This window comes from Mustela putorius, unplaced genomic scaffold (assembly GCF_011764305.1).
Source record: "Mustela putorius furo isolate JIRA1106 unplaced genomic scaffold, ASM1176430v1.1 tig00537248_pilon_pilon_pilon, whole genome shotgun sequence".
NCBI lineage: Eukaryota > Metazoa > Chordata > Mammalia > Carnivora > Mustelidae > Mustela > Mustela putorius.
This window is the reverse complement of record NW_025422387.1, coordinates 13420019-13445877: the sequence shown is the minus strand read 5'-3', so window position 1 is coordinate 13445877 and position 25859 is coordinate 13420019. Positions and strand designations below refer to the sequence as shown.

General features: G+C 43.8%; 1 protein-coding gene across 10 annotated transcripts in view; it reads left to right on the top strand.

Annotated features, from left to right (window-relative positions):
* Positions 1–3577: 3577 nt before the first annotated feature.
* Positions 3578–25859, top strand: part of CIT (citron rho-interacting serine/threonine kinase) — a 167727-nt gene continuing 145445 nt past the window's right edge. For 7 of the 10 annotated variants that reach the window (XM_013056602.2, XM_013056608.2, XM_013056605.2 and 4 more), the window contains exons 1-5: positions 3617–3846; positions 4767–5011; positions 10189–10330; positions 17357–17532; positions 22192–22293. In XM_013056602.2, the coding sequence (XP_012912056.1) occupies positions 4916–5011; positions 10189–10330; positions 17357–17532; positions 22192–22293 (516 nt within the window). In that variant the 5' untranslated portion in view covers positions 3617–3846; positions 4767–4915. Of the gene's footprint in view, positions 3847–4766; positions 5012–10188; positions 10331–17356; positions 17533–22191; positions 22294–25859 lie in introns of all 10 variants that reach the window. The other 3 variants (XM_045073762.1, XM_045073767.1, XM_045073766.1) reach the window with 3 other exon arrangements.

Here is a 25859-nt window from a genome sequence, read left to right as displayed (position 1 = left end):
AAATAGCTTGAGGAAATCTTCCTTGCCAAAGGGACCAGAATAGATTTATCTCTTTATATCTAGAATGGGGTTAGCTCCTCAGATTCTTTTTCTGTCCTTTGGGGGAGGGTTACTCATCATTCTTAAGCTACCACTAAGTCTGGTTTGAGTCTTGAAGTCTTTCCTTCCAGGGGCCCTGGAGGAGCTCCACTTGTGTCATCTTTCAGTGGCCTGCGTGGAGGCCATCACAATCCTTCCATTTTCAAGTTTTGTCTATTTGCTGCCACATACCTCCTGCCCTCCCCTGTTGGGATTGCCCCCACGCTCTGTACTTCCCACGGCTACAGAAACTTCTCACAGTGTTTCACAATTGTCTGCCCACAGCCCCACGTCCCCACCACACACAGCCTTTGAAAATCGGACGAGAAGAGTGTCTTTTTCATGTTGGTACCCCCAGTGCTCGGCACCAGAAATGTTTTTTGGATGAATGAGTGGTCGAATGCAGGAATGTCATAGGGTCCTTCATTCCGGCTCACTTCTGCTGGGGTTCTGCCAGAGTCCTCGTTATGATAATCATCATGGATTCCTGTTCAGCATAGGAATGCTCATGGTTTCATTTTATACAAGAACAAACATACAGTCTCAGTTTTCCTTTTTTTTTTTTTTTTTAAAGATTTGTTTATTTGAGAGAGAGAGACAGAAGGAGCAGAGGGAGAGGGAGAGAGAGAATCCTGCTGAGCACAAAGCCTGATGTGGGCCTTGATCCCAGGACCTGAGATCATGACCTGAGCCCAAATCAGGAGTCTGCTGCTTAACAGACTGAGCCACACAGGCACCCCTGTCTGTCTAGTTTTAATGACAGTCTTTTTTTAAAAAAAGATTATTCATTTATTTATTTCACAGAGAGAGAGAGAGAAAGAGAGAGAGAGAGAGAGAACACAAGCAGAGAGAGAGAGAGAGAGAGAGAGAGAGAAAGAGGGAACACAAGCAGGGGGAGTGGGAGAGGGAGAAGCAATCTTCCCCTGAGCAGGGAGCCTGATGTGGGGCTTGATCCCAAGACTCTGGGATCATGACCTAAGCTGAAGGCAGATGCTTAACAACTGAGCCACCCAGGAGCCCCTTTTATGACAGTTCTATTTGGCAGTGTCTTATCCTTTTATTTCCTGCACATCCACTCTTGGTCTCTTCTTATTTGCTCTCCCCATGCACTTTCCGTGCAGCTACTACTCCTGAAAGAAAATTGGTAGAGTTAATGTGGTTTTGGCTGTAGGTTTCTGTATTCATTTTATTTGTTCTTTATTCCTTGTCTTGTTTCACAAGGGATTTGCAGAGGCCGGTAATTGTTCTAACGGGAAATTAGGATATCTGGGCAGGATTCGGGGCAGTGCAAAACAGTGCTGCTAACACTGCATTCTAATTTAGGATGAACAAGTCCCAAGATTCTGGTAAAGGCTTCTATTTCTGATGTCAGGAAACTAACAGGTTTGGCTGGACTAGAAAAATCAGAATCCATCTTCAGGCATTGCTGAAAGCCCTTATATCAAGTCAACAGCTGGCTATAACACACTTTGCATCCCCCCTCACCTTGCCATCCCCGACAGGTCATTCAAAAACATTTCTTAGTTTTGCTTGACGTCTTTGTGTACTGGGTCAGCCCTTGCAACATAACAAATGCAAAGGCTAGGAGAATTTCTAACGTCTTCTGAGAAGCAGGTTTTGTGTAAGACCAAAGGATTTGGAGTCAGTCCAGGAGTTCTAAACGCCATTCCACCACATAAAAGTTGAATGCCCCCAAACGAGCCACTCTATTTCTCTCAGTTTCAGTTTTTCCATTCGTAAAATGTGGATTATAGTTCCTCTCTCTTAGGGTTGTGATAAGGACTAAATGAGATGAAGTGCTTGGGAAGGGAGGGGGCTTAATAAACAATAGCTCTCATTATCGTCCCAGGGAGGAAGAGCAAGTTTATATTTGGGGGGAGAATTGTATTCAGCAGGTCTGTCACTTTTCGTACCGATGCACACACGTCTGTGTGCATTGATGCATGTGACAACACATCTCCAGTTCTATCTAGTATAGGAATTAGAATAGGAAAGACCGTCTCCTCCTTTAAATTTTCATATACATAAACAGAACACGTCTATAAATACATGCACACCCAATTTAATAATTATGAAACAAACATCCATATTATTATCATCCTGGTTAAGAAACAGATCATAGCAACACCCCGACACCTTGAATGGCTTCCATTTTAACCCACCGGGGAACCACTCTCTTGACTTTTGCTTTCTTTATGGTTTTACCATCTGTACGTGCATTCCTCTCTTTACATGTTTTTGGTCTGCTTTTGAAATTTATATTAGTGAAACCATACCTTATTCTAATGTCATTTCCTTCATTCAACATTGCTTTTCTTTCTCTCTTTCTTTTAAAGATTTATTTGTGAGAGAGAGAGATAGTACAAGCAGGGGGAGAGGGAGAAGCAGACCGCATGCTGACCTGGGAGCCGGAGGTGGAGGTGGGATTTGATCCCAGGACCTGGAGATAATGACCTAAGTTGAAGGCAGACGCTTAACCACCTGAGCCACCCAGATGTCCCTTTCCAGCATTGTTTCAAAACTCATACGTCTTTGTGTTTAGCTGTATTTATTTTCATTACTGTATAAAGACACTGCAGTATTAAAAAAATGATACATTGTTCTGCTGATAGACATTTGCGTTGCTTCCAGGCTTTTTTTTTTTTCCATTGTCATACAATACTGTTTGTACATTCTTGTACATGTGAGCCATAGAATGTGTTTATCTTCAGTTTTACCAAATAGAGCCAAACTTTTTTCAAGACTGTACTGATTTATAGTCCCAGCAGCTAGGTATGAATGACTGAGGCTCCACATCTCTGAAAAACAGATCTTCCCCTCCCCTTTTTTGGGGGGACGGGGGCGGTGAGCATTATATCTCGCTGCGGTTTTACTTTTCTCATTTCGTGATTATGTAGGAGGTTGAGCACCTCTGTATACGTTTGTGGGCCACTTCGATTTCCTCTTTAGTGAAGTGCCCATTTAAATCTCCTGCGTTTAGTTGATTTTAAAATGTCCTTTCAGACAACCTCAATACTTTCACCTGCGGGTGGTTGGGCAATCAGCCCGCAGTTGCAGTAGCCGAGGCAGGTTGGCAGTTCGGGCTCCAAACATTTCCTGCCCCAGCTGTAGCAGAGAACGAGCCGATTTCCCCCAAATAACGAGTGCTTCGATTTTAGCCCGGTTTAAGGAGCAAGAAGACCAGGGCGGCCTGGCTGTTTTCCTCCTCGCTGGCCATGAAAGCAGAGGATAGCGCCCCGCCGTCCCCAGGGATCCTGGACACCAACAGACGCGTCCTCAAGCGGAGCGTCCTGCCTAACCGCCAATTTCAAACTTCCAGGAGCGGCCCTCCGGGGTTTGTCCCTCCCCATTTTCCATTGGTCACGAGTCAGAGGAAGAAACAATCTGATTGGTTCTCCCTTTCACTTCCTCTATCCCTTTAAGGACTTGGGTGGGGCTCGGTTGGGACGCGGCGGGTCATTTTAAGAGCGGGCACTCTGATTGGTTTGGACACGCCTGAGCCTCGCCCATGATGTTCTCCGGGTTCAAACGCGGCGGCGGGAGGCGCGGGGTGGAGCAGAGCGCGGACCGGCCGGGTCGGCGGAGCGTGAGTCCAAACCCCGCACGCGCATTTCTCCCTCACTCCCCTCTGCAAGGCCCGGGGCAGAGCCGCCTCCACCCACACCAGTCCCGGCTTTCCCTCCCGTTGCGGGGAGGGCGGTGGTGTAGCCCCCAAGGTTGCTGGGGGCCCGAGGGTCTTCCCAGGTCCTCCTCCGAGAGAGCCTCAAGGTCTGTAGGTGATGTCCGGGGCAGGAGTTGTTCCCTTCTTAAACCTGGAGGGGGTCCCCTGTGTGTTCCGCCTTCGCTCTTTGTCAGCATTACCTGCATTATTCCGTCTGGTGGAGTGCGGCAGCTCCCTATTATCCGCCTTGTGCGACTTCACACCCTCGGTTCCGTCAGTCACCTCCCGCTTCCCGCGTCGTTCCCTCTGCTGCAGCCCCTCTCGTCTCCCTGCTATTGTCCGAGAAGGCCAGGTCCTGCCTCAGAGCCCCAGCCTGGGCTGTTCCCTCTGCGCGGTACGCTTTTCCTGCCTCCCCCGCCCATCAGCAAGGATTACTGTTTACCCGCTTCAGATCTGGCTTCAAATGTTACCTTCTCAGTGAAGTCTACTCCGACTGCGCTGTTAAAAACAGCGCACACGCACCAATTGCCCTTACCTTGCTTTCTCTTTTTTAACCTTGTAGTACATATTTCTTTGCAACGTACTATGTAATTCTTTTTTTTTTTTAATTTTATTTACTTACTTGACAGAGAGAGAGAGAGAGAGAGAGATCACAAGCAGGCAGAGAGACAGGCAGAGAGAGAGGGGAAGCAGGCTCCCTGCCCAGCAAAGAGCCTGATGCGGGGCTCGATCCCAGGACCCTGAGATCTTAACCTGAGCCGAAGGCAGAGGTTTAACCCGCTGAGCCACCCAGGCACCCCTGTAATTCTCTTTTTTCAATCATTCATTCAGTAAGTATTAGCACCAACTGTGTGGCGGGCTGGGTCTCCCGCCCTTGTGGAGGTTACAGTATTGGTGGTGCAGATAAAAAACAAATTGATTTGTAAGAGAATATTTCAGATAAGTGTATGATCTCTTGTTGCTGTGAGTAAAAAACCTTTTTTTTTTTTTTTTTTTTTTTTTTTTTTTTTTTAATGTGCATTGTCAGCCTGAACTTCCTAAGTTCTGTTTTGTGGCGGCTGGTTTTCACCTCCCTATCCTTGACATCTTCGTGGAAGATCAGGATCTTTCAAGTGCTTCCTCCTCGTTTGGCTGCACACACTTGACCTTCTCCTGGAGCTCTTCATCACTGGAGAGATGCTGAAGTTCAAATATGGAGCACGGAATTTGCTGGACGCTGGTGCTGCTGAATCCATTGCCACCCGGGCCTCCAGGCTGAATCATTTCTTCCAGGTAACAGGCTGCCAACTCTGTTCACCTGTGTTTGTTTCCCTGGAACCTCCTTGTCACTTTTATTCTTATTATAGGACTGAGGCTAATCTTCTAGGAAAAATCCCATTTGGTGTTTTATACTTGCTGATAGTATTGGAAAAAGGAACCACTGTACAGACAGAGGAGTAGATAGCCAACCTTGTCCTTGAAGGGAGATCTTTATTTATTTTTAAAATCATTTCTCCCACTTTACTTATCTGTACTACGGTTTGCCCTTTGTTAAAGAAAAACAGACAAAGGCATTCTTTTGGCTAAAATTGCTATAGGTATAATCCTATTTCTTTTGGTTGAAGAGTTTTTTTTTTTTTAAAGATTTTTTATTTATTCATTTGACTGGGGGGCGGGGGAGAAGGGATAGGCAGAGGGAGAGGCAGGCTCCTTGCTGACCAGGGAGCCCGAACCGGGACTCCATCCTGCACCCTGGGATCATGACCTGAGTTGAAGGCAGACACTTAACCGACTGAGACACTTGGGCGCTGTCTTGAAGAGACCTTTATTTAAAACAAAACGAAAAAACAAACAAACAAAAAAACCGATTTGGTAAATACCCACACCTTGAAACCCATACTCCGCTCAAGATAAAGAACATTCCTGTTTCTATGGCTGCAGAAGTGTTTCAGCTCAGGGAATAGTTTCCAAACAGATTTCTAATTCTTTTGTTTTTGATGTAGATGAAACATTGTTGATGTAGAGATCCTTGTTTGACTTGTGTAACCCCAAGTCAGGGGAACAATCCCGATAGTGGTAAGGATTTGGGTTTGAATCCTGGCCCCAGCACTTGTTGGCTGTGTTACCTTGGGTGACTCAGTTGCCTTCTCTGCATCCATTTGCCACTCTTTCAAACAGAGGTTATAGCACCAAATTCACAGGGTTATCATGAGGATGAAATGAGATACTTTACGTAAAGCACTTAGTTTCTTGCTTAGGTCTTGGTAAACCATTGGTTATAAATGGTAACTATTATTAATGCTAAGTGTAGAAATAATACTAGTTATAATAATGATAAATTTAAGGGCACCTGGGTGGCTCAGTGAGTTAAGCCTCTGCCTTCAGCTCAGGTCATGATACCAGGGTTCTGGGATGGGGTCCCACATCTGGCTCTCCGGGGAGTCTGCTTCCCTCTCTCTCTCTGCCTGCCTCTCTGCCTACTTGTGATCTCTCTCTCTCTCAAATGAATAAATAAAATCTTTAAAAAAAATGATAAATTTATGTAGGCTTAGGAGTAATTATATTTAGGAAGATATTTATTCAAGGATACCTATATGATAAATACTGATACTTTCTTGGTAACTCTCCCCTACCCCCCACTGCCCCAAATACTGGTATTGAGGAATGTTCAAACAGATCAGAATGGAAACAGATTGAAAGCTTAGGTTGGTTGTTCTGTGGGACCACTTCTGTCGCCATTTTAAGTCATGAGACATTTTTCACAAATGAATAATTTGTTCCTAATGCTAGTTAGCTAACCGGAGTGCTGCTGTGTTTTATCATTCCAAAACTTTTTTGACTTATTACAAAATTGGCTAAAGGCATATAATGTGCTCCTTATGTAATAATTGTGGCTTCCAATGTGCTGGATACTGAGCCAGCATGCTACTGATTATCTCACTTCAGCTCTGTAACAGATGTGAGGACATTTCTTATTTACATTTTAAAAAGGAAGAGAAAGGGGTGCCTGGGTGGCTCAGAGGGTTAAAGCCTCTGCCTTCGGCTTAGGTCATGATCCCAGGGTCCTGGGATCGAGTCCCCCATCGGGCTCTCTGCTCAGCGGAGCAGAGCTTCCCTCCTCTCTCTCTGCTTGCCTCTCTGCCTACTTGTGATCTCTGTGTGTTAAATAAATAAATAAAATCTTAAAAAAAAAAAAAAAAGGAAGGAGACAGATATTGAGGGAAGCAAGGACTTGCTCAGGATCACGTAGCTTATAAATGACAGAGCCAGGCTCCAATTTTATTCTGACAACAGAAGCTGGGCATGTAACCATTGGGAAGACTGCCAGCGTGTGTTAGAATTTATTAAGTGTGTATTATATTTAAATGTCATTATATAGCAAGAGTTGTGGGTAAATCCCCAGTTCATCTTTTTTGCATGATGAGTTCTTCCCTGTCCCCAGGAAAGCTATTATGTGCAAGTATAACATACACCTAACATTTATCTAACCAGGTATGGATACTGGTCTTTCCCTGTATAATACTGTTTTATTTTTATTTTTATTTATTTATTTATAAAAAGATTTCATTTATTTATTTGACAGACAGAGATCACAAGTAGGCAGAGAGGCAGGCAGAGAGAGAGGGGGAGCTGAGCAGAGAGCCTGGTGCAGGGCTCGATCCCAGATCCCTGGGATCATGACCTGAGCCGAAGGTAGAGGCTTTAACCCACTGAGCCACCCAGGCGCTCTCTATAATACTGTTTTAATGAGGTTTAGATAGAGGAGTGATTTTGTTTTCCATGCAGGGAAGTAGTTTGGACCGGTTCTTAATTTCTACTTAACATTTTACTTGACTTCCCAACGAGTTTTGTGTCGGTGGTCGGAAGACTTTTTGAGCCAGGAAAATTTCACAAATTTGTTAGGTCAACATAGGCTTTTTTATTTTGCCAAGTGAGGGATGTAAGAAGGATGTAACAAAACCGATATAGAGAAAAGCCTGTTATTTTCTGGTCCTTTCATTTCATAAAGAAGGGATATTTTTAAGAAACACCAACAGAGGAAGGACATGATTTTAGAATAAAAGATCACTTTATTTGTTTTTTTTTTTTTTTTTAAAGATTTTTATTTATTTGACAGAGAGACAGGGAGAGAGGAAATACAAAGCAGGGAGAGTGGGAGAGGGAGAAGCAGGCTTCCCACTGAGCAGGGGGCTGGATGCCGGGTTTTATCCCAGGATCCTGGGATCATGACTGAGCCGAAGGCAGCCGCTTAACCTTAACCTCTGAGCCACCAGGCACCCCTACAGATCACTTCAAATTGAATGTATTTATCTTTATACACCAGTCATCATGTGGCATTCAATTTTTCTCATTTTGTGTCAGACTTGAGTACTTGGTGAAGTGTCAGTACTTTATGTGGGAACTGTTGCTTTAGTTAGTCTAAGCTCAGTAAAGATCAGATGAACAAAGACTATTTTTCAGAATTTGTTGCAGAACTATAACTAAAGGGGAAGGTATGGTGGCTTGTGACCCAATATCTCGCATACCTGGCTGAGGCTTAAATCTCTTGGTGAGCTTGTTAAGAAAACAGATTCTCAGTGACAAACTGGAAGGTTCTAGTTCAGTAGGTCAGGGATAGCACCAGAGACTTGTTTTTCAGCTAAGATCTTCAGGTGATTCAAATGTAGCCAGCCGGTTCAGTTCTAGTATCCGGTGCTGTGTACAAAACCGCTCACAAAGTTGAAAGCAGCAGTGACTTATTTTTTTCTTATGATTCTGTGGGTTGTTTGGATTCAGCTATTTAGTTCTTTTGTTCCGCCTTGTGATATCAGCTGGGGTCACTGAAGGGGCCATATTGTGTTGAGAGCTTGGCTGGGGCTGGACCATCTGACTGCTGGCTGGGGCATCTCAGTGTTCCGCCAGCTGACTTTTCTATGAGGTCTTGCATTAGCCAGTAGTCTAATCCAGGTCTTGTAACTTTCTTCTCTAAATAATAAATATTTTTAGGCTTTGGGGTAGCTGTAGCTATTCATCTCTGCCATCATAGCACAAAAGCAGCCATAAACAATATGTCAATGAATGGGTATGACTGTGTTCCAATAAAACTTTATTTACAAAAACGGACAGGGCAGGGGCCACAGTGGCCAATGGGCTATAGTTTGCTGACCCCGGGTCTAGCCTAGGCTTTTTTACATGGCAACTGGCTTCCCAAAAGAGCAAAAGCAGAAGCTGCTACATTCCTTTAGAGCTCTGCCCTCACAGTGTCACTGTCACTTGTGCCACCTGTTGCTTGAAGCAAGTCACAGAGACAGCACAGATTCGAGGGGACCGGAAACAGATGCTGGCTATTGACGGGAGTGGTGGCAAGCACCTACAGAGTCACGGGCCTTTGCAGGGTTACCTCCACACAGTCCATAGCCTGGCACATGGAAATCATTGTGCTAGACCAGAGGTAGCAAACTCATGTATTTGGTGGTCAGGCCATGACTATGATTGAGTTACATGGGCTAGATGGAAACGGGAGTCATGTCTGCAATGAACTGCAGAGCACATTCACTACCCAGAGGGCCAGCCTCACTCAGCCACAGCTCAGCATCACCAGGCAGGAATGTGGGGCAATGTGGCTCCATCCTCCAGTGTTTCAGGAGAACTCCCAAACTCCACCCCCTCTTTTGGGAGAAATTTCCTGATTTTTCAATGTTGGCAGATAATTCAAATTCTTTTAAATGCTGCAGGCCCAACAAAACCTGTCTGTGGGTTAGATATAATCTGCCAGTCCAGATCATGAATCAGTTCAGCTTTAGTATGGTCAGTCCGTTCATACTGTTCTAGATTGTTCGAGTGAATGGAAGAAACCACGGTTATATTAACAAACCTCTGGGCACACTCAAAACAAGTAGCAGTCACAGTGTTATGTTGTAGAGACATGGAAATATTTCAGAACCAGCAGGGTCCAGAGTAAGTGTTCCCAATGAGACTCAGACTGTTAAGGAGGAAGGACTCTGGGCACCTGGGCGGCTCAGTCAGTTAAGTGTCTGCCTTTGGCTCAGTTCATGATCTCAGGGTCCTGGGATCGAGTCCCACATTGGGGAGGGCTTGGTTCTTGCTCATCGGGCATCTGCTTCTCCTTTTGACCCTCCCTCCCTTCCCCCCAACCCTGGCTCATTCTCTCTCTCTCTCCCTCTCAAAAATTGAAAAAAAAAAAAAAGAAAGAAAAGGAAAGAAAAAAGGGCCTTTTCTTATTAATGGCTTGCTTGTGAAGTTTCCTCCCCAGGTGCTGGTGGAAGGAACCCACAGTAATGGAATCTTAGGAGCGATAACGTAATGACTCTCAATTGATGTTGCTTTAAAGAACGAAGCCCCAAAATTGTGCTGTTAGCATGTGTCGTGAGCAGTTAGAGTTGGTGGCTTGTAATTTACTCTGCGTGGATGTTATTGATCAAAGCTTTTCATTATTGACAGTGTCTCCATCTGCTGTTTGCTGTTTTTAGGGGAAACCACCCTTTCTGACTCAACAGCAGATGTCTCCGCTTTCCCGAGAAGGGATATTAGATGCCCTCTTCGTTCTCTTCGGAGAATGCAGTCAGCCTGCTCTGATGAAGATCAAGCATGTGAGCAACTTTGTCCGGAAGTGTAAGTGTGGAGAACTTTTCCTTGAAAACTCTTCTGCTAGACAAAACTGCAGAGATGCAGGAGGCCGAATGAGTTTGTGGCCGGTGGTCTGCTCGGAGGAAACAGACCCAGTTTCAAGGTCAGTTCCCACCTGCTGCAGTTGGGAGCCAGGTAAGTCAGGTTTCCCAAATGCAGGTGACAGACACTCAACTGTAGCTTAGGCCAAAAAGTGAACTTGTGGCTCTGTAAAACTGAGAAATCCAGGGTTGGGTTAAGCTTTCTGTATGGCTGGATCCAGAGTCTTAAATGATGTCCTCTGGTTCCGTCCTTATATCCACTCAGAGCTGATAATCTAGCTGGCATAACAAACATAGGCTTAGGGCCCACAGTATTTAATTTTAATAAATTGAACTTTTCATTAGTTTAATTTAATTTTATTTTGAGATAAAAATATGACTGTAATGTATAATGATTTAGGGTTACATGCATCTTTATGTCAGTGTCACTGTATAATTTTTTACTTTTTTTTTTTAAGTAGTTTTTTTTCCTCAAGTAGGCTCCATATCTAGCATGGAGCCCTACCCCGGGCTTGAACTCATAATCCTGAGCATAAGACCTGAGCTGAGATCAAGAGTCAGATGCTTACCTGACTGAGCCACCCCGGCACCCCTTGATTTTTTTTTTTTTTTTTTAAATGGAGGAAGAGGCTGATAAAGGCAGATATACCTAGGGCCTATGAAAGGTGTAGATCGGCTCTGCCCTATGGGGGGGCAGTTAGCTGCTAATGTCTGTGTCCCAGTTTTGTATTTGATTACCTTACATCAGTGTTTTTCAACCAGTGGTGATTTTGGTCGTCTCTGGATTCTTGGCAACGTCTGGAGATATTTTTGGTTGTCAGCTTGGGGGGAGGGGAAGGGTGCTACTGGCATCTAATGGGTGAAGCCAGAGATAATGCTAACACTTCTTGCAATGACAGAAGAGCCACCACAGCACAGAAATATCTGGCCCCAAATTTCAGTAATGAAAATTTGAAAATTTGAAAAACCCTCCCTTATATGACCTTGATGTGTAACCAAGTCCCTGGAACTATAGTGGCCTTGAACAGTAATCGCTGTATTACCTCTCATGAATCTGTGGGTTGATGGGCCTCAGCTGAGGATTTTTCCTCTCCATGTGACTGGCTAAGAGTGGCTAAGATTGCAGGTACCCGGGACTCTCCTGGTCTAGAACGTCCAAGATGGCCGCTCCGTGTCTGGTTACCTGGAAGACAGGACTCAGGTGGGGCTCTGGATGACTGGGCCTTTCCCTGTCTCTGTGAAGTCTCAGGGCCTCCTGCTCTCCACATGGCTTCTCCATGTGGTCTCTCCATCAAGGGTCAGCCAACAACAGCGTGGGATACCTGTTTTGTAAAGAAAGGTTTTTTTTTTTTTTTTTTAAAGATTTTATTTATTTATTTGAGAGAGTGACAGTGAGAGAGAGAGCATGAGAGGTGAGAAGGTCAGAGGGAGAAGCAGACTCCCCATGGAGCTGGGAACCTGATGCAGGACTGGATCCTAGGACTCTGGGATAGTGACCTAAACCGAAGACAGTTGCTTAACCAACTGAGCCACCCAGGCGCCCTATAAACAATGTTTTAATGGACTATGTTAGCCATGCCCATTTGTTTATGTACTTTCCCTGGCCGCTTTCTCATGACGTGGCCTTGGAGTCGTGGTGTCTGTGACTGCGTGGCCTACAAAGCCTAAAATTATTTACTCTCTGGCCCTTCAAGCAAAAAGTTGCTGACCTCTGATCTATCTGGTCCCTTTAGCAGAGACATCGACATCTTACGTGGCAGTTCAGGATTTTCAAAAGTGCTCCAGTGGAAACTGCCAGGACTTCTCAGGGCTGAAGCGTGGAAGGGACGGAGGGTCTCTTTGGCCTCCTTCTGTTATTTGAAGCGAGTCATAGGCCGCCCAGGTTCCATGTGCCCCAGAACTACACAAGTGAATTCCAGGAGGCGTGTGATTCATTGGGCACCATCTTTGGGATTGGCTACCATGCCCTGTGCAATGTTTCTCTAATTAGGTCTGCTCTGGGTCATCTGCCTACCCCTTGAGCAGGCACTGGGCCAGGATGCGAAGTGTGATGGGCCTCCTCTGGGTACCCAGGGGTTCAGGGCACCCTGATCACCTGGGTCTCATTGAATGGGGGAATGTGCAACTATCCAAAGGAGCTGGGAGTTTTGAGTAGCTAAAATCATCATACGGCCACCACAATGAACTTCGTGATTTACCTGTACCTCGTCTCTTCTGTGTCCTTATCCGCAAGATGGGGAAAATAATATTTAAGAAGGCTGTGCGTGGATTGAATGAATTAGGGCACAGACCAGGCTTACGTTGCCTGACACATACGAGATAATAAATGTTAACCCAATAATGGTAGCTGCCAGCCTCAACATATATTTAATATGTTGGGTGTCTTTAATTTAAAAATGTACTCGGGTCCTTTTCTTTATTCCATATCTGTTTGAATAGACCCCCACCTTACTTTCTTGAGTATTTAAATCTTTAAGTAGGGAGTGGTCGGGGAGGGCAAATAGGGAGGCAGGCGAATTGATCTACAGGCACCGTCATCAATCTGGAGTCGGGCCTGGTTCTTTTTTTTTATTTTTAATTTTTACTCTTTAAAAAATGTTATGTATTTGTTTAGAGAGAGCATGAGCACAAGGAGATGCAGAGAGAATCACAAGCAAACTCCCCACTGAGCAAGGAGCCCGACAGGGGGCTCGATCCCATGACCTGGAGATCATGACCTGAGCTGAAATCCAGAGTGCGGATGTTTAATCAACTGAGCCACCCAGGCGCCCCTGCCCTCTGGATACTTTAAAGTAGTGGATCTTCTAAATTCCTTCAGTAATCCGGGGACTTAGGCTTGGCGAAATGTAGGTTTTTCTAATAGAATTCTCTTGCAAGGAATTGTTTTGTATTTTTGAAGAGGCTTCCTGGCGAGTAAGGCCGAGAGGCTGTGATTGTAAAAGGGTAATTACATTAGTATGGCTGGTTGTGTGTGTGTGTGTGTGTGTTTTCCTCTTTTGGGTTTCTGTTTGGAACGTAAGCTTCACTTTCACATGTGGAAAAGAGCCCAACAGCTGCTACTGCAGGAGTTTCTTGCATCTTGTCATAGAGATGGAGATTTTCTTTGGGGACTGTTGGGACAACCAGACAGAAAGTATAGCCCTGAAGAGGTGTCCCAGCCTTGAGCCAAAGGAGGGTGGGGAGCAGGGAACCTGGATCTGGGAACCAGGGAAGAGATTTTTGTTTCTTAATTACTGCTCTATTTCCAGTGCTTAAAACCGTGTCTGGCACATGGTAGATGTTCAGTAAATATGGGTCAAATGACTGTATTGCCAAGCGAACCAAGTAGGAAAACCTTAAGCATTGTATTACAGAATTTGCATAAAAAATAAACTGATATTAAACATGGAAAGTGTTAATAGCTGTCGAAATTGGACTGTTCTTTGATTTGACAGTAGCTGAGATCCTATGCGCTTTCAGCGACATTTACTGTAGGCAAGAGCTTCTGTATGTTAACAACTGTAGTACTTAACAGGTGAATTCTAACATTAAGAATTTTTTCTTCCTAATTATAAACAGGACACATAGTTAAAAAAAGGTCAGAATGAGAGACTATCCCTCAAAATCTCCTCTGTCTGTGATAACCACTGTTACCAGTTTGGTGCATAATATTGCAATTTTGGGGGGTCCTTATAAAATATTTATTATAGAAATTCTCAAGCATGTCCCAAGGTAAAGAGAATACCATGTAACGAACTCCTGTGTACCAGGCAACCTGCTGTAGCAATCAGTCAGGCCTTTCCATGTATGTTCTAACATCACTCTAGTTTCATTTTACACAAAACGGATATATGTCTGTAATATTTTGCTACTAGCTTTGCTCATTTAGCAATATATTTACTCAACAAATATTTACACTTGCACTTGCTTTGTGCCAGGTTCTGTTTGGGGGACTGGGTGTACAGTGGCGATCAAAACAGAAGAAAATCCCTGTCCTTAAAGAATATTCTCATGGAGATGGAGCTACTTTATGTGCCTAATATTCTTCTATGTGGGTGGACTTTAGGTTGATTCCACTTTCCTGTTGATGGATCTTTAGGTCATTTATTTCTCCCTTCCTCCCTCTCTTCCTTCCTTAGATTTTACTTGAGTTACTTGAGAGAGAGAGCATGAGTTGGGGGCAGAGGCAGAAGGAGAGGGACAAGCAGACTCCATGCTGAGTCTGACGTGGAGCTCGATCCCAGGACCCTTCGATTATGACCCAAGCTGAAGGCAGACACTTAACTGACTGAGCCACCCGAGTGCCCCTGGACCTTTAGGTCATTTCTGGTTATTTTTCTGTTGCAAGCAGACTTCTGTGTGTTGCAAGCATACTTCTGTGTGTTGTTTTCCAGCACATCTGCTAGTGTTTCTGTGAAGGACAAATTCCTAGAAATTTGAAATGTTGAATTGACTGAGTTTCAGGAGAAGAAGGGTTGTGCTCAGCTGTGTTGTCTTTTGCCCCTGGGGTTCAAATGTTTATCTGACAAGGCCGTGCTTTGATTGCATTTTCTTTACAGTGCTTTGGGTCTCCATTTCCACCTCAGTATTCAGTCCTTAAATGCTGTAATTAACAGGATGCAGGGCTGAAATGGGCTGTGGTTTTGGAGTCACAAAAGCTGCTGGGATGAAGGGACATTGTGAGGGTGTTTTTTGTTTGTTTGTTTTTAATTGTCCTACACTTGAGTTTAGTATCTGACCTGTTTGCCTTAATAATCCACAGCCTTTGGAAAAAGATGTAGGCATATGGAATGTTTTCTCAGAATTCTGGGTATCCTTGTGGTTTTGCCTGAAGCAGTTTGTCTGCTTACGTGATTGAAATGCCTGGTGGTTTCCAGCCACAGATTCAGAGTTAAGTTGGACAAATGCTATAAGCAACCTAGGGACCCAAGGCCCAGCAGAGAATCGAGAGAGGTTGGCTTTGAGTGCAAGCAATAATAAAATTAGGTTCAGCCCAGAAAGTTGCAAGCCAGCATATTTGGGGAATTATCATTCAAAACTACCTGATCTGAAAGAAACTTGGAAAAAGGGCAGGGAAGAAAGATAGGACTTGGCACAGGGATGTCAGGGCAAAAGGAAAATCTTGGGCAGCTTTCAGCTCATGGAATTCTCCACAAAGGCTTTTAGATTTATTTTTTACTGTGGTCATGGTGTGTTTCTCTGGATCTACCCAGCACTCTTGCTGATTCCCCCAGGGGACAGAAGGGAGGTGTTTTCAGGGTGATTGGCTGAAGAGAGAGGTGTGGTCTGTGGGTGGGAATGTACCCAGTGCAGTAGAGTTCATCATTTGTGCCTTTGATCCCAGTGAATTCAGATCTACCCATGTCACAAAGAAAGGGGATGGGTAGCAACTAAAACTGCATTGGCTAATTTATCAATATGCTTGATGCCCAGCTACTATAGGTATGAAATCGTTTTCCCTTTCACTGGGCTCATTTCTTCTCATTATGTGAATAACTTACCAAGCTGAGTATAACTCTAGTATCTGGTGCCCAACCATGGACATGGCAACCTGCTCTAGTGCCCAAACGACTTCAGTGTCCATGTGGCAGTTCAGGAGTCTCTTGGTCTTCATCATGGCACCTCTCTGAGGGATTCTCCAGGATAATATTATTATGTGTTCCTCTTGTCTTCTTTCAGAGCATAACCCCCGTTTCTCTATATGGAGTTTCTCTATCATGTGAAGGATTGAATTTTCCAGTCAGATATGGCTGTTCCACTCCATTCTTTCAGACCTTTAGAGTCTGCATATCCAGTGATGTCCCCGCTTTGTGTTCTTAGAGCATCAATAAATATAACATCGATTCCAAATCTGCCATGCATTTAATCCCTACTATGTGGCGGATCTCTACCTGTTATGGACTGAATGTTCGTGTCCCCCTGCAAATTCAAATGTTGAGGCTCTAATTTCCAATATGGTGGCATTTGAAGGTGGAGCCTTCGGGAAGGAATTAGATTTAGATGAAGTCATAAAGCTGGGGCCTTTGTGATGGAACTATTGTCCTTCGAAGAAGAAGAGAGACCAGGGTTCCCTCCCATTCCATCTTGTGAGGATATAGTGAGAAGATGGCTCTCTGTAAGCCAGGAAGTGGGTTCCCCCCCAAGATTTCAATCTGCCGGCACCTTGATCTTAGACTTCTCACACTCCAGAACCATAAGAAATAAATGCCTGTTGTTTAAGTCACCTCATCTATGGAATTTTGTTTTAACAGCCTGAGCAGACTAAGATACTCACTGAGAGACTGCACTTGGAGAAGGAGGAAAACTATATGCTAAGAAAAAGATAGTTGTAAACCCTTCCAAGTGTGTGACCTGCCAACTCTGCAGAGCAAACGTCAGGGCTTTATTTTGTTGGTTGGTTGGTTGATTTTATTTTCTTGTTTGTTTTTGTTTGTTTGTTTTTGTAGCACTGCTGTCTATTAAGGAAGAGGAAGTAGTTCTCTTAGCACCCAAGCGAGATGGGATAGTGGGATAAAACCTAGGTTACTGAGATAAAACTGTGCAGAACACACCGAGCATGGAATGATCTGGAAGTCAGCTCCAAAGTGGATTGAGATGGGAATCATGTTGCCTGTGTCACATGATAAGTCAGTCTAAGTGCTAATAAACATGTTTGACCGAACACTGCCCTGCAGCCTTCAGAGAGGAGGAAGAAAAGCATGATTTATGTTCTCCTCCTATTTTCTGAGTCTACAGGATTCAAATTATAGCTACCATGGAAACTGCTTTGGAATTTCTGGAGCCCTTAATTTTAACTTAACATATAAAAACACTTTTGTGCTGATTTTATAATTATTCATGACGGATGAGAAAGTGACTAAATGTCTTTTGACAGTGAGGGAACACATAGGAATACTTTTTCCTTTCTTTCTTTCTTTTTTTTTTCTTTCATAAAGATGCGTGTATTTGAAATGCTTTCCTTACCTGGGAGCAACTCTTCCATCTCTTGCAGATTCCGACACCATAGCTGAATTACAGGAGCTCCAGCCTTCAGCCAAGGACTTTGAAGTCCGAAGTCTTGTGGGCTGTGGTCACTTTGCTGAAGTGCAGGTGGTAAGGGAGCGAGCCACTGGGGACATCTATGCCATGAAAGTCATGAAGAAGGAGACCTTGTTGGCCCAGGAGCAGGTAGGAGCATTTTAGCACCACGCCCTTTCCCCTTTCTGTGCCAGAATGTTCATTGCAAAGGTGATGATCTGTGAAATTGGCATCTGGGATCCCCCAAGATTTCCTGGGTGACTCTCTGGTTAATGATGGTTGCAGAAGGCTCTCTCACATTCTCAGCTTTTCTTCTTGAACAGATATTGACTCATTTGGAAGGCTCAAAAGCTCCCCTTGATTTCTTTATCACATTTCTCTTGTTGTATTTTGTTCAGAATCAACATGGCCTTTTAACTAATAAATTTAAGATGACCTTTCGTGACCGTCTGCTGGGTATTTGAGATATGCATCTTGTGGGGTTAGCCAGCATTCACTTTGGGACACATTTTCTTTATTTGTGCTGTGGGTATTTGATTTTTAAACGGGATTTTGAAGAAATGAAATACAATTATTCTGTGGCTAGGGTGTTGCTTGTTTAAAGGCAGGTAGGAACTTCTCTTTCTGATCGTGGTATTTTTCTTTCTTTGAACAAGGCTTCTGCTCCAGACATATTGACTCATTTGCCGGGTTGCTAGAGAGACAGTCATCAGCCTTGGTGTTCAGAGCAGTTTATTAGTTACAGACATCCGAGCGCACATCGTGGGTCCGATAATGTACCCAGCTCCGTGGGAAGCCTGCAGAAGGAATTGGAGCTCCGTGGCTGTTAGTTACAGGCTTTAAAAACAACTTTGGAAAGTGGAGGAAAAATGCAGATGTATAAAGCAGGCACTCAGCAGCCAAAGCATCCCAGAAGGGAGAGCAGGGAGCAAATTCACCAACTGTGGCGTGAGGAGAGATGTGGGTGAGCCAGGGACAGTCAGGGGAGGTTCACACTACTGAGAGGGAATGTAGGTTCTGGGCAGAGAGGCATGACGGGAGTGTGGCAGGTGGAAGTGTGTGTGTGTGTCTGTGTGTGTGTGTGTCTGTGTGTGTGTGATGTTTTGGAGGAATGAGTACTAGAATTCTATACAGATACGTATGTGCGTGTGTACGCGCGCATGTCTTTTTTTTTTTTTTTCTCCTTCTTAGTGGTTTAGAACAGATGGACTAGGAAATAGGGAGAAATGAGACATTTGGTTGGGGAGGGGGTCATCTGTGGGAAATAGGAAGAACCTTTTTTTAATTGTGACAAAATATACATAGCATAACATTTACTGTTTTAATCCTTTTTAAGGTACAATTCACTGGTCTTAAGTGCATTTACAACATTGCCTGCAACCATAACCATTCTCTTTCTAGAACTTTCTCATCATCCCACATAGAAACTCTGTATCTTTTACATGGTAACTCTCCATTCCCTGAAGAACTGTTTTTCGGAATGGCTGTTCACTTTGTGAGGCGGTTGGGGATCGGTGTTATACTTTTGGAAGGAGGAGGTTGGGATCGGAGTCTGAGGACTCCGTGACTTTGTGTAGCCTCCAGTCAAAGGAGCAGTGGAGGGCAGGAGGCTGCTTGTCAGTCCAGGAATGATGTAGCCTGTGTTTAGCAGTGAAATATGAGTGACTTCACCGAAAGGAGAAATGACAGGACGTTGCAAATCATTTGGAAAGGGGGGAATGGAAGATGTTGCAAATCATTTGGAAAGTGGGGGGAATGGAAGATGCTCACTCAAGCTCCCAATACCCAAGCCACCACCTATCATCAGGACGCACTGACCAAGCACCTGTTCTGTGTGCTGTGCTTCTAGGTCCTTGAGAAGAGGCATTAAACGTAGCCCTGACTTTGCAGTGTTTGTGGTAGATGGGAAGTGGTGCATTTAAAAAGAAAACAATCCGATCTATTGTACTGCAGGCAAGCAATAGAGATGTTCTAGGTGTTCCTTCCTTCAGGTGAATGACTTGCAATGACCCTGTGTGAGGTGTGGGCTGGGGGTTTTTAATTTTTAGTTTTTTAGTTTTATTATTATTTTGTTTGTTTAATTTTTTTTTTTTAAGATTTTATTTATTTATTTGACAGAGAGAGAGATCTCAAAGAGGCAGAGAAGCATGCGGGGGGGATGCGGAGCAGGCTCCCTGTTTAATTTTTTTTTAAAGTAGGCTCCACGCCAGGTATGGAGCCCAGCGCGGGGCTTGAATCCCCAACCCTGAGATCAAGACTGAGAGGTAGAGGCTTAACCAACAGAACCACCCAGGTGCCCTGTGTGGGCTGGGGGCTTTTACAATCAGATACACACAGGAGCTAATGAAAGCTACCCAACCATTCCTTAAGACAGCGACTAAGAAGGAAAGTAGAGTCTTTAATTGAGCCATGGCAAGGTTTTGGAATTTAGGGCAGAGAAGAGAGAAACCAGCACACGGAGCGAGGGAAAGGAGATGCCAAAGAAGGAGACAGAAGAGGTAACATCCTGTAAGGAAGATCACTTAGGAGAGCCAGCATAGCTGCCCAGGGCTTGGTGAGAACCAGAAGAGTCCTCAGAGACCATTTATTTTAATGGAAGCTTCAGGGATCAGACGAAGAGTCTGTGGCAAGCAAGTAAAGATGTAGGATTTTCAGTTCGGCCAACCTCCTTCACTGCACACCTTTTTAAAAATTTTTTTATTTTTTTAGATTTTATTTATTTATTTGACAAACAGAGATCACAAGTAGGCAGAGAGGCAGGCAGGTAGAAAGAGAGGGAAGCAGGCTCCCTGCTGAACAGACACCCAATCCCAGGACCTTGAGATCATGACCTGAGTTGAAGGCAGAGGCTTTAACCCTCTGAGCCACCCAGGCACCCTTCTGCACACCTTTTATGTGCCAGGAAAGGAGAAGGGCCACAGATCAGGTGCAGGAGATTACAGGAATTGGGTTGTTGTTCTCCAGGAACACCTAGGTTCCTGCTTGATTGAATAGCTGGGTGGTATAGCCCAGCCAAGTTGACCTGGAAAACTAACAGAAAGTACGAACAACTTTTTTCTTCCTGAGCCGTTTGAAAATCCGTTGCCAGCTCAATGCCCCATTACTTCTGAAGACTTCATTGTGCATTTCCTACAATAAGGATACTCTCCTGTGAACCACGATACAGCCATCAATATCAGGAAAGAAATTACATTACCACTGTCTAATACATTACCACATGCATTACCACTGTCTAATCCTCCGTTCTAAGACTCCGTTCTTGCTCCACTGGCCATTCCATGTTCCTCTAGAACAAAAGGGTCCAGCTCAGGATCCCACATAGCATTTAGTTGTCCTGTGTTTTTAGTCTTTTTCAATATGGACCAGCTTCTCAGTTTTCCCTGGACTCTCATGACCTTGGTGATTCTGAAGATCACAGACCCAGCTATTTTGTAAAATACAGATATGTCCAATGTTGCTCAGGTTCAGGTGCTAGGTCTTTGGCAGGAATGCCACAGACGAGATGCTCTGTTCTTCTCATTGCCTCCCAGTGGGTGACTTTGTTTCAGTTTGTCATGTTCATGTTGATGCTCACTTAACATATCTGCCATGCTTCACTGTGGGGTCACCCCCTTCTGCTTCGTCATTACGTTAGTATTCCATAGGGAGGTGCTTTCAAACTGTGGAAGCACCTGTTCCTCATATAACTTTCTGTTTATTAATTTATAGCTGCGTGGATTTGCATTTTCCTGCTTAAGTCATTGAGTTACAAGCCATTATTGTCGTTATGTATTTTTATACACCACCTGTCCCCTAAGTTGGGCCATGAGAGTCTCTTTAGGTTGGTTTTTGTGTCTTTTGACACTTCCCCATCTTTGAGTTGTCTCTTGCTTTCTGGTACAACAAGAGGTTCAGGCTCTTGCCTGCCCCACCCTTGGAATCAGTTACTTCTCAAAGACGAGCAATAACTTTCAGTGTAAGAGGGTATTTAGAAGCCAAGATCTGGGCACTAGGTGCCCATATTGCTGTTGGGGTGCCACTGCCTCCAGACCCCTTTCAGTGGACAGAGCCAGGGAATACACGTACACGTACTAAATACTAAATACACCTACCTCCTCATGTGCGCACACACACATGCACACACACAACTTTATGTTTATATTTATTTCTCTGTTTCAGCTGTGTGTTCACCCCAATATCTCCAAGTCCCATCCAACTTCCCTGAGTTTATTCTAGTGTTCACCCTTTCTGTGTGTATAGCTCTCTTCTCTTCCCCTAATATTTAGCTTATTTATGCATCTGTGTGCATTCAGTCTCCTTTGTTGCCGCTTCTCCCATTGGTGGGCTCAGATGCCCTGTTCCAGGCCATTCCCTACACGTGGATGCCTTCTTCACCCTATGTGGGCCCGATATTGGACTGCCTTCCTCACCCTGCTTGGGTCGGGCACTCTGTTTTGGGCCACTGTGGCCCTCTGTCCCTAACACCTGTCATGGATGCTTACCCTGTTCTGCTCCATCTAATGGCTTTAGGACTGAGTTGTTCAGGGAGAGGGGGTGAAGAAGAGGAGAAAGAGAAAGATATTTAGATTTAAAAGAAGTGAGTTAACTTTAAGGAGAGGTGTTAAGTCAATAATTAGGCAGATAAGATACAGATCTGGCAAAAATGGTGAGCAAAGTAGGTAAATGAAATTTGTCAAGTGCTGGGCTAAAGGATGATTTTTCTTTTTTAAGCTAGAGACATCGGTTTTGGCTTGTAGAGAGAGGATAGGGCATCTCCCTACTCTGCCCCAATGCTATTGTAATTGTCTAAAGAGTTTCTTTTTCCCCTAGGTTTCATTTTTTGAGGAAGAACAGAACATATTATCTCGGAGCACAAGCCCTTGGATCCCCCAGTTACAGTACGCCTTTCAGGACAAAAATAACCTCTATCTGGTGAGTCTTTTCATCCATCTCTTTAGAATTAGTCCAGGGCTGACACTCAGATATTGCAGATGTAGAACTGGATGTGGGTCTTGCCCATATGATCTGTCGAGTTGCTTTCCTGACTTTGAGGTATCTTCCTGTTCTCTTTGTCCTAAAGATTAACGGCCAGTCCATTTAGAGATGGCCCCATCTTTGTTGGGTATTATAGCTGTGGCTTAAAGGGCAATAATGAGAAGTCAATTATTTGAGAATAATCTGATTTAACCTTTAATAGCTTAGAATCTTGCTTTAATTTTTTTGGGGGGGTCATAATTGACATATAATATCTTAATAGTTTAGGTGTACAACATAATGATTCCGTATTTGTCTATGTTGTGAGATGATCACCACTAAACCTAGTGAAAGTCATTAAATTTTTTAATTTTTAAAAACTAAGTACATTGTGATTTTTTTTTTTTTTAGATTTTATTTATTTATTTGACAGACAGAGATCACAAGTAGGCAGAGAGGCAGGCAGAGAGGTTAGGGGGAAGCAGGTTTCCCGCTGAGCAGAGAGTCCGATGTGGGGCTCGATCCGAGGACCCTGGGACCATGACCTGAGTCGAAGGCAGAGGCTTTAACCCACTGAGCCATCCAGGCTCCCCAGTACATTGTGATTTTGAGAAAATGCAAACATGGCAGAATGTATGAAATAGAAGAGAATGTTCTTTACCTTTCTTTCTAATCCTTTCCCTTAAGGAAATGTATTGATGGTTATGTATGTTTTTCCTGACTCTAATGGAAAAAACACTTCTATGTCTGCATTTATAACACATGTATATAGTTTGTTTTACGAAATTGTATATTACTCTCTACTCTGCTCTTCAGCTTGCTTTTTGCCTTTCAGCAATTTACCCGCAACATCTTTCCATGTCAGCACATACACACATATCTACCTCCTTCTTTTTTTTTTTATTCTTTTAAAAATTAGTCAATATTTTGTTACTTCTGACATTTATTTTTGCCTTTGTCTGTAGCAGTGTGACACATGGAGGCACGTCACACCTTGTTTTGTTTATTCCGTGCTTTGATATCATTAAACATTTGAGTGTTAGATGTGATTCAGATGGTAGTTATAGAATTTTGCAGTTACTTGTAAATGAATTTGGGAAGGGGAACTGCCTCCCTTCTGCAGCTTTCTTTTCTTAAATTATTTTTTGTTTACATTCAATTAGTTAACATATAATGTATTATTAGTTTCAGAGGTAGAGGTCAGTGATTCATCAGTTGCATAGAACACCTAGTGCTCATTACATCACGTGACCTCCTTAATGACCAACACCCAGTTACCCCACCCCCCTACCTACCCCCCCCAGATCTGCCTTATTCTTTTGAACAATGCCATAGTATTTCTGATGTATGTGTAACATAGCGTATACAAGGCTAAAATTCATTTTGAGGCCCTGTTTAGGTTCTTGGGGGTTTAGATTCCTAAAGGAAAAAAAAAATGTATCCCAGAAACAATTTTTGTTCCTGATTCAGCCCTTCAAACAAGACTATCCTATTACATTGAATGGAGAGGATCTTTTATAGAGACTCACAAAAGAGAGAAGGGTATTTACCTTGAACTTCCATGGGATTGTTTTGGGGGACTTTATTGCATTTATCTCTGACCTATAATAAACAGTGATTAGTGTGGTTTCATACCAGTTGAGAGCCCAGTGCTGGGTAGAGAAGACCCCTCCCCTGCAAGCTCTACCCAGCCTTCTGAGCAGGTCGTTTTCATACAGATGTGTTGAGAGACTGGCCTTGCACTAACCACACGCTTCTTGAGGACCAACACTGTGCCTGTTGTTTAGGGCCTGAAGGTTCCTTTCCTTGAATATTGTCTTCGAACCTTTCTTTCCTTGAGATATGGGGCTTGGATCCCTGACTTTCATAACTGACCTTGGGGTGTTTCAGACTCATTGACATTCTAGGATATTTCTTGCATACACAACATTTGCTTTGAGCTCTCTGTGTCTTCTAGAGTCCCTCATGTTTGGGTGTATTAACAGACTTCTTCATTAGCTCTCAGAAAAGAAGATCCCTTGAAACAGCAGGGATTTATTTGTATGTTAGTGTTGTTTTGGATGTTTTAACTTCATCTCTGCAAACAATCCTTTTTGTGTTCAAGACAATACAGAACATGGGCAGTCCTGGAACTAGCAAGGGCCCCGATTTTTGGCAAACGTTGAGAGTCCACAGTTTTCTGGTTTGCCTCACGCCGACCTATAAGCTTGTGTTCCTCTCCATCTGGGTTGAAGGCCTCGTCTTCTTAAGGCCCAGGCTCATGCCTTCTCTTCAGAGTCAGTATTGTTGAGATGCCTTGGGAATCTTAAGTCAGTTTTGGTAGAGGTGATGACCAGTTCTGAGCATTCTGTGTAACTGATGACAACTGCTGGTCAAGCCACTGCCCAGTGGCTTCAAGGAGCTCACTGCTTGTCTCCATGGTGGCCAATGAGGATGCCTGGAGGGGCCCTGGCAGTGTTACTGACTCATAGTTTCCTTCGTGTTGACTAGTAGCTTTTGTTTCTATTTTTGTTCTTCACGGCACAACACTTTTCAAAGTGCATCTTCAAGAGGGTAATACTGGGTCATTTCAAAAATTTTAATCTTTTTGGGGCCGCCATTTTTCTCCCTGCCAATTGGCTTTGTCCCATTGGTGGAACTTCCCTTTCTTTTTAATTGTGGAATTCGCTGCTGTGGACTTCCTCTTGGATACAGCCTTGTGGAATATCTCGTGGATTGGGAGTGTCAGCTGCTCCTCTGCTAAGACATCTCCCAGGGGCAGGAAGCTTCCTTTTTTGGGTCTTTTGACTGTGGGGTTTCCATCTGGATTTCACCACTGACATCAGCATTTTGAGCTTAATGCCCATCTTCTCTGGTTCTTTAGCCGCCATCTTACAAGATAGGAATGCTCTTAAAACAGCTGTTTTCTAGAATTCCAGTTGCCTCAGCACATTGATACCTGGCTATAATGACATTTTTACACCTTTCTTTAGTAGCTCTGTTGGGTATCGCTGATGGAATCTTGTAATTGTTTCCTTGTCTGCATTCTCTTCTCAAGTACGTTGGTAATTTGGAGTAAAATGCTTGCTAAGGGCACAGTTTTCTCATAAATATCCAAACTCAGCATAGGAACTAAGATACGATTATAGATCCACCATGCCTTATCTACAATTTCGAAATACCCAGAGTTCTGAATAACCTCAAGTTCTTTTGTTACTATTTGGCAGCAAAACTTGACGTGAACTCTGTAGCAAAACCTGACCTGAATCTCATCTTCATTCCATTTAGAGTGACTTTTCATACATTTTGCCTCAAAATTGTGAATGCATTTAATTACAGGGTGATATCCCAAGCCCTACCCGAGGGTGTTACATAATCCAAAGTATACACACCATTTTTTCTTTCTAAAATCTCAGCGTCTCTAAGTCTGGAAGTACATTCTGTCACAAGAGGACTGTAGGTCTTTATGGGCATCATGAAGTTCTGGAATCCCACTGTTACCTATTGACCCCTTACAGATCACCAAACCTTTGAAATTCAGGGAA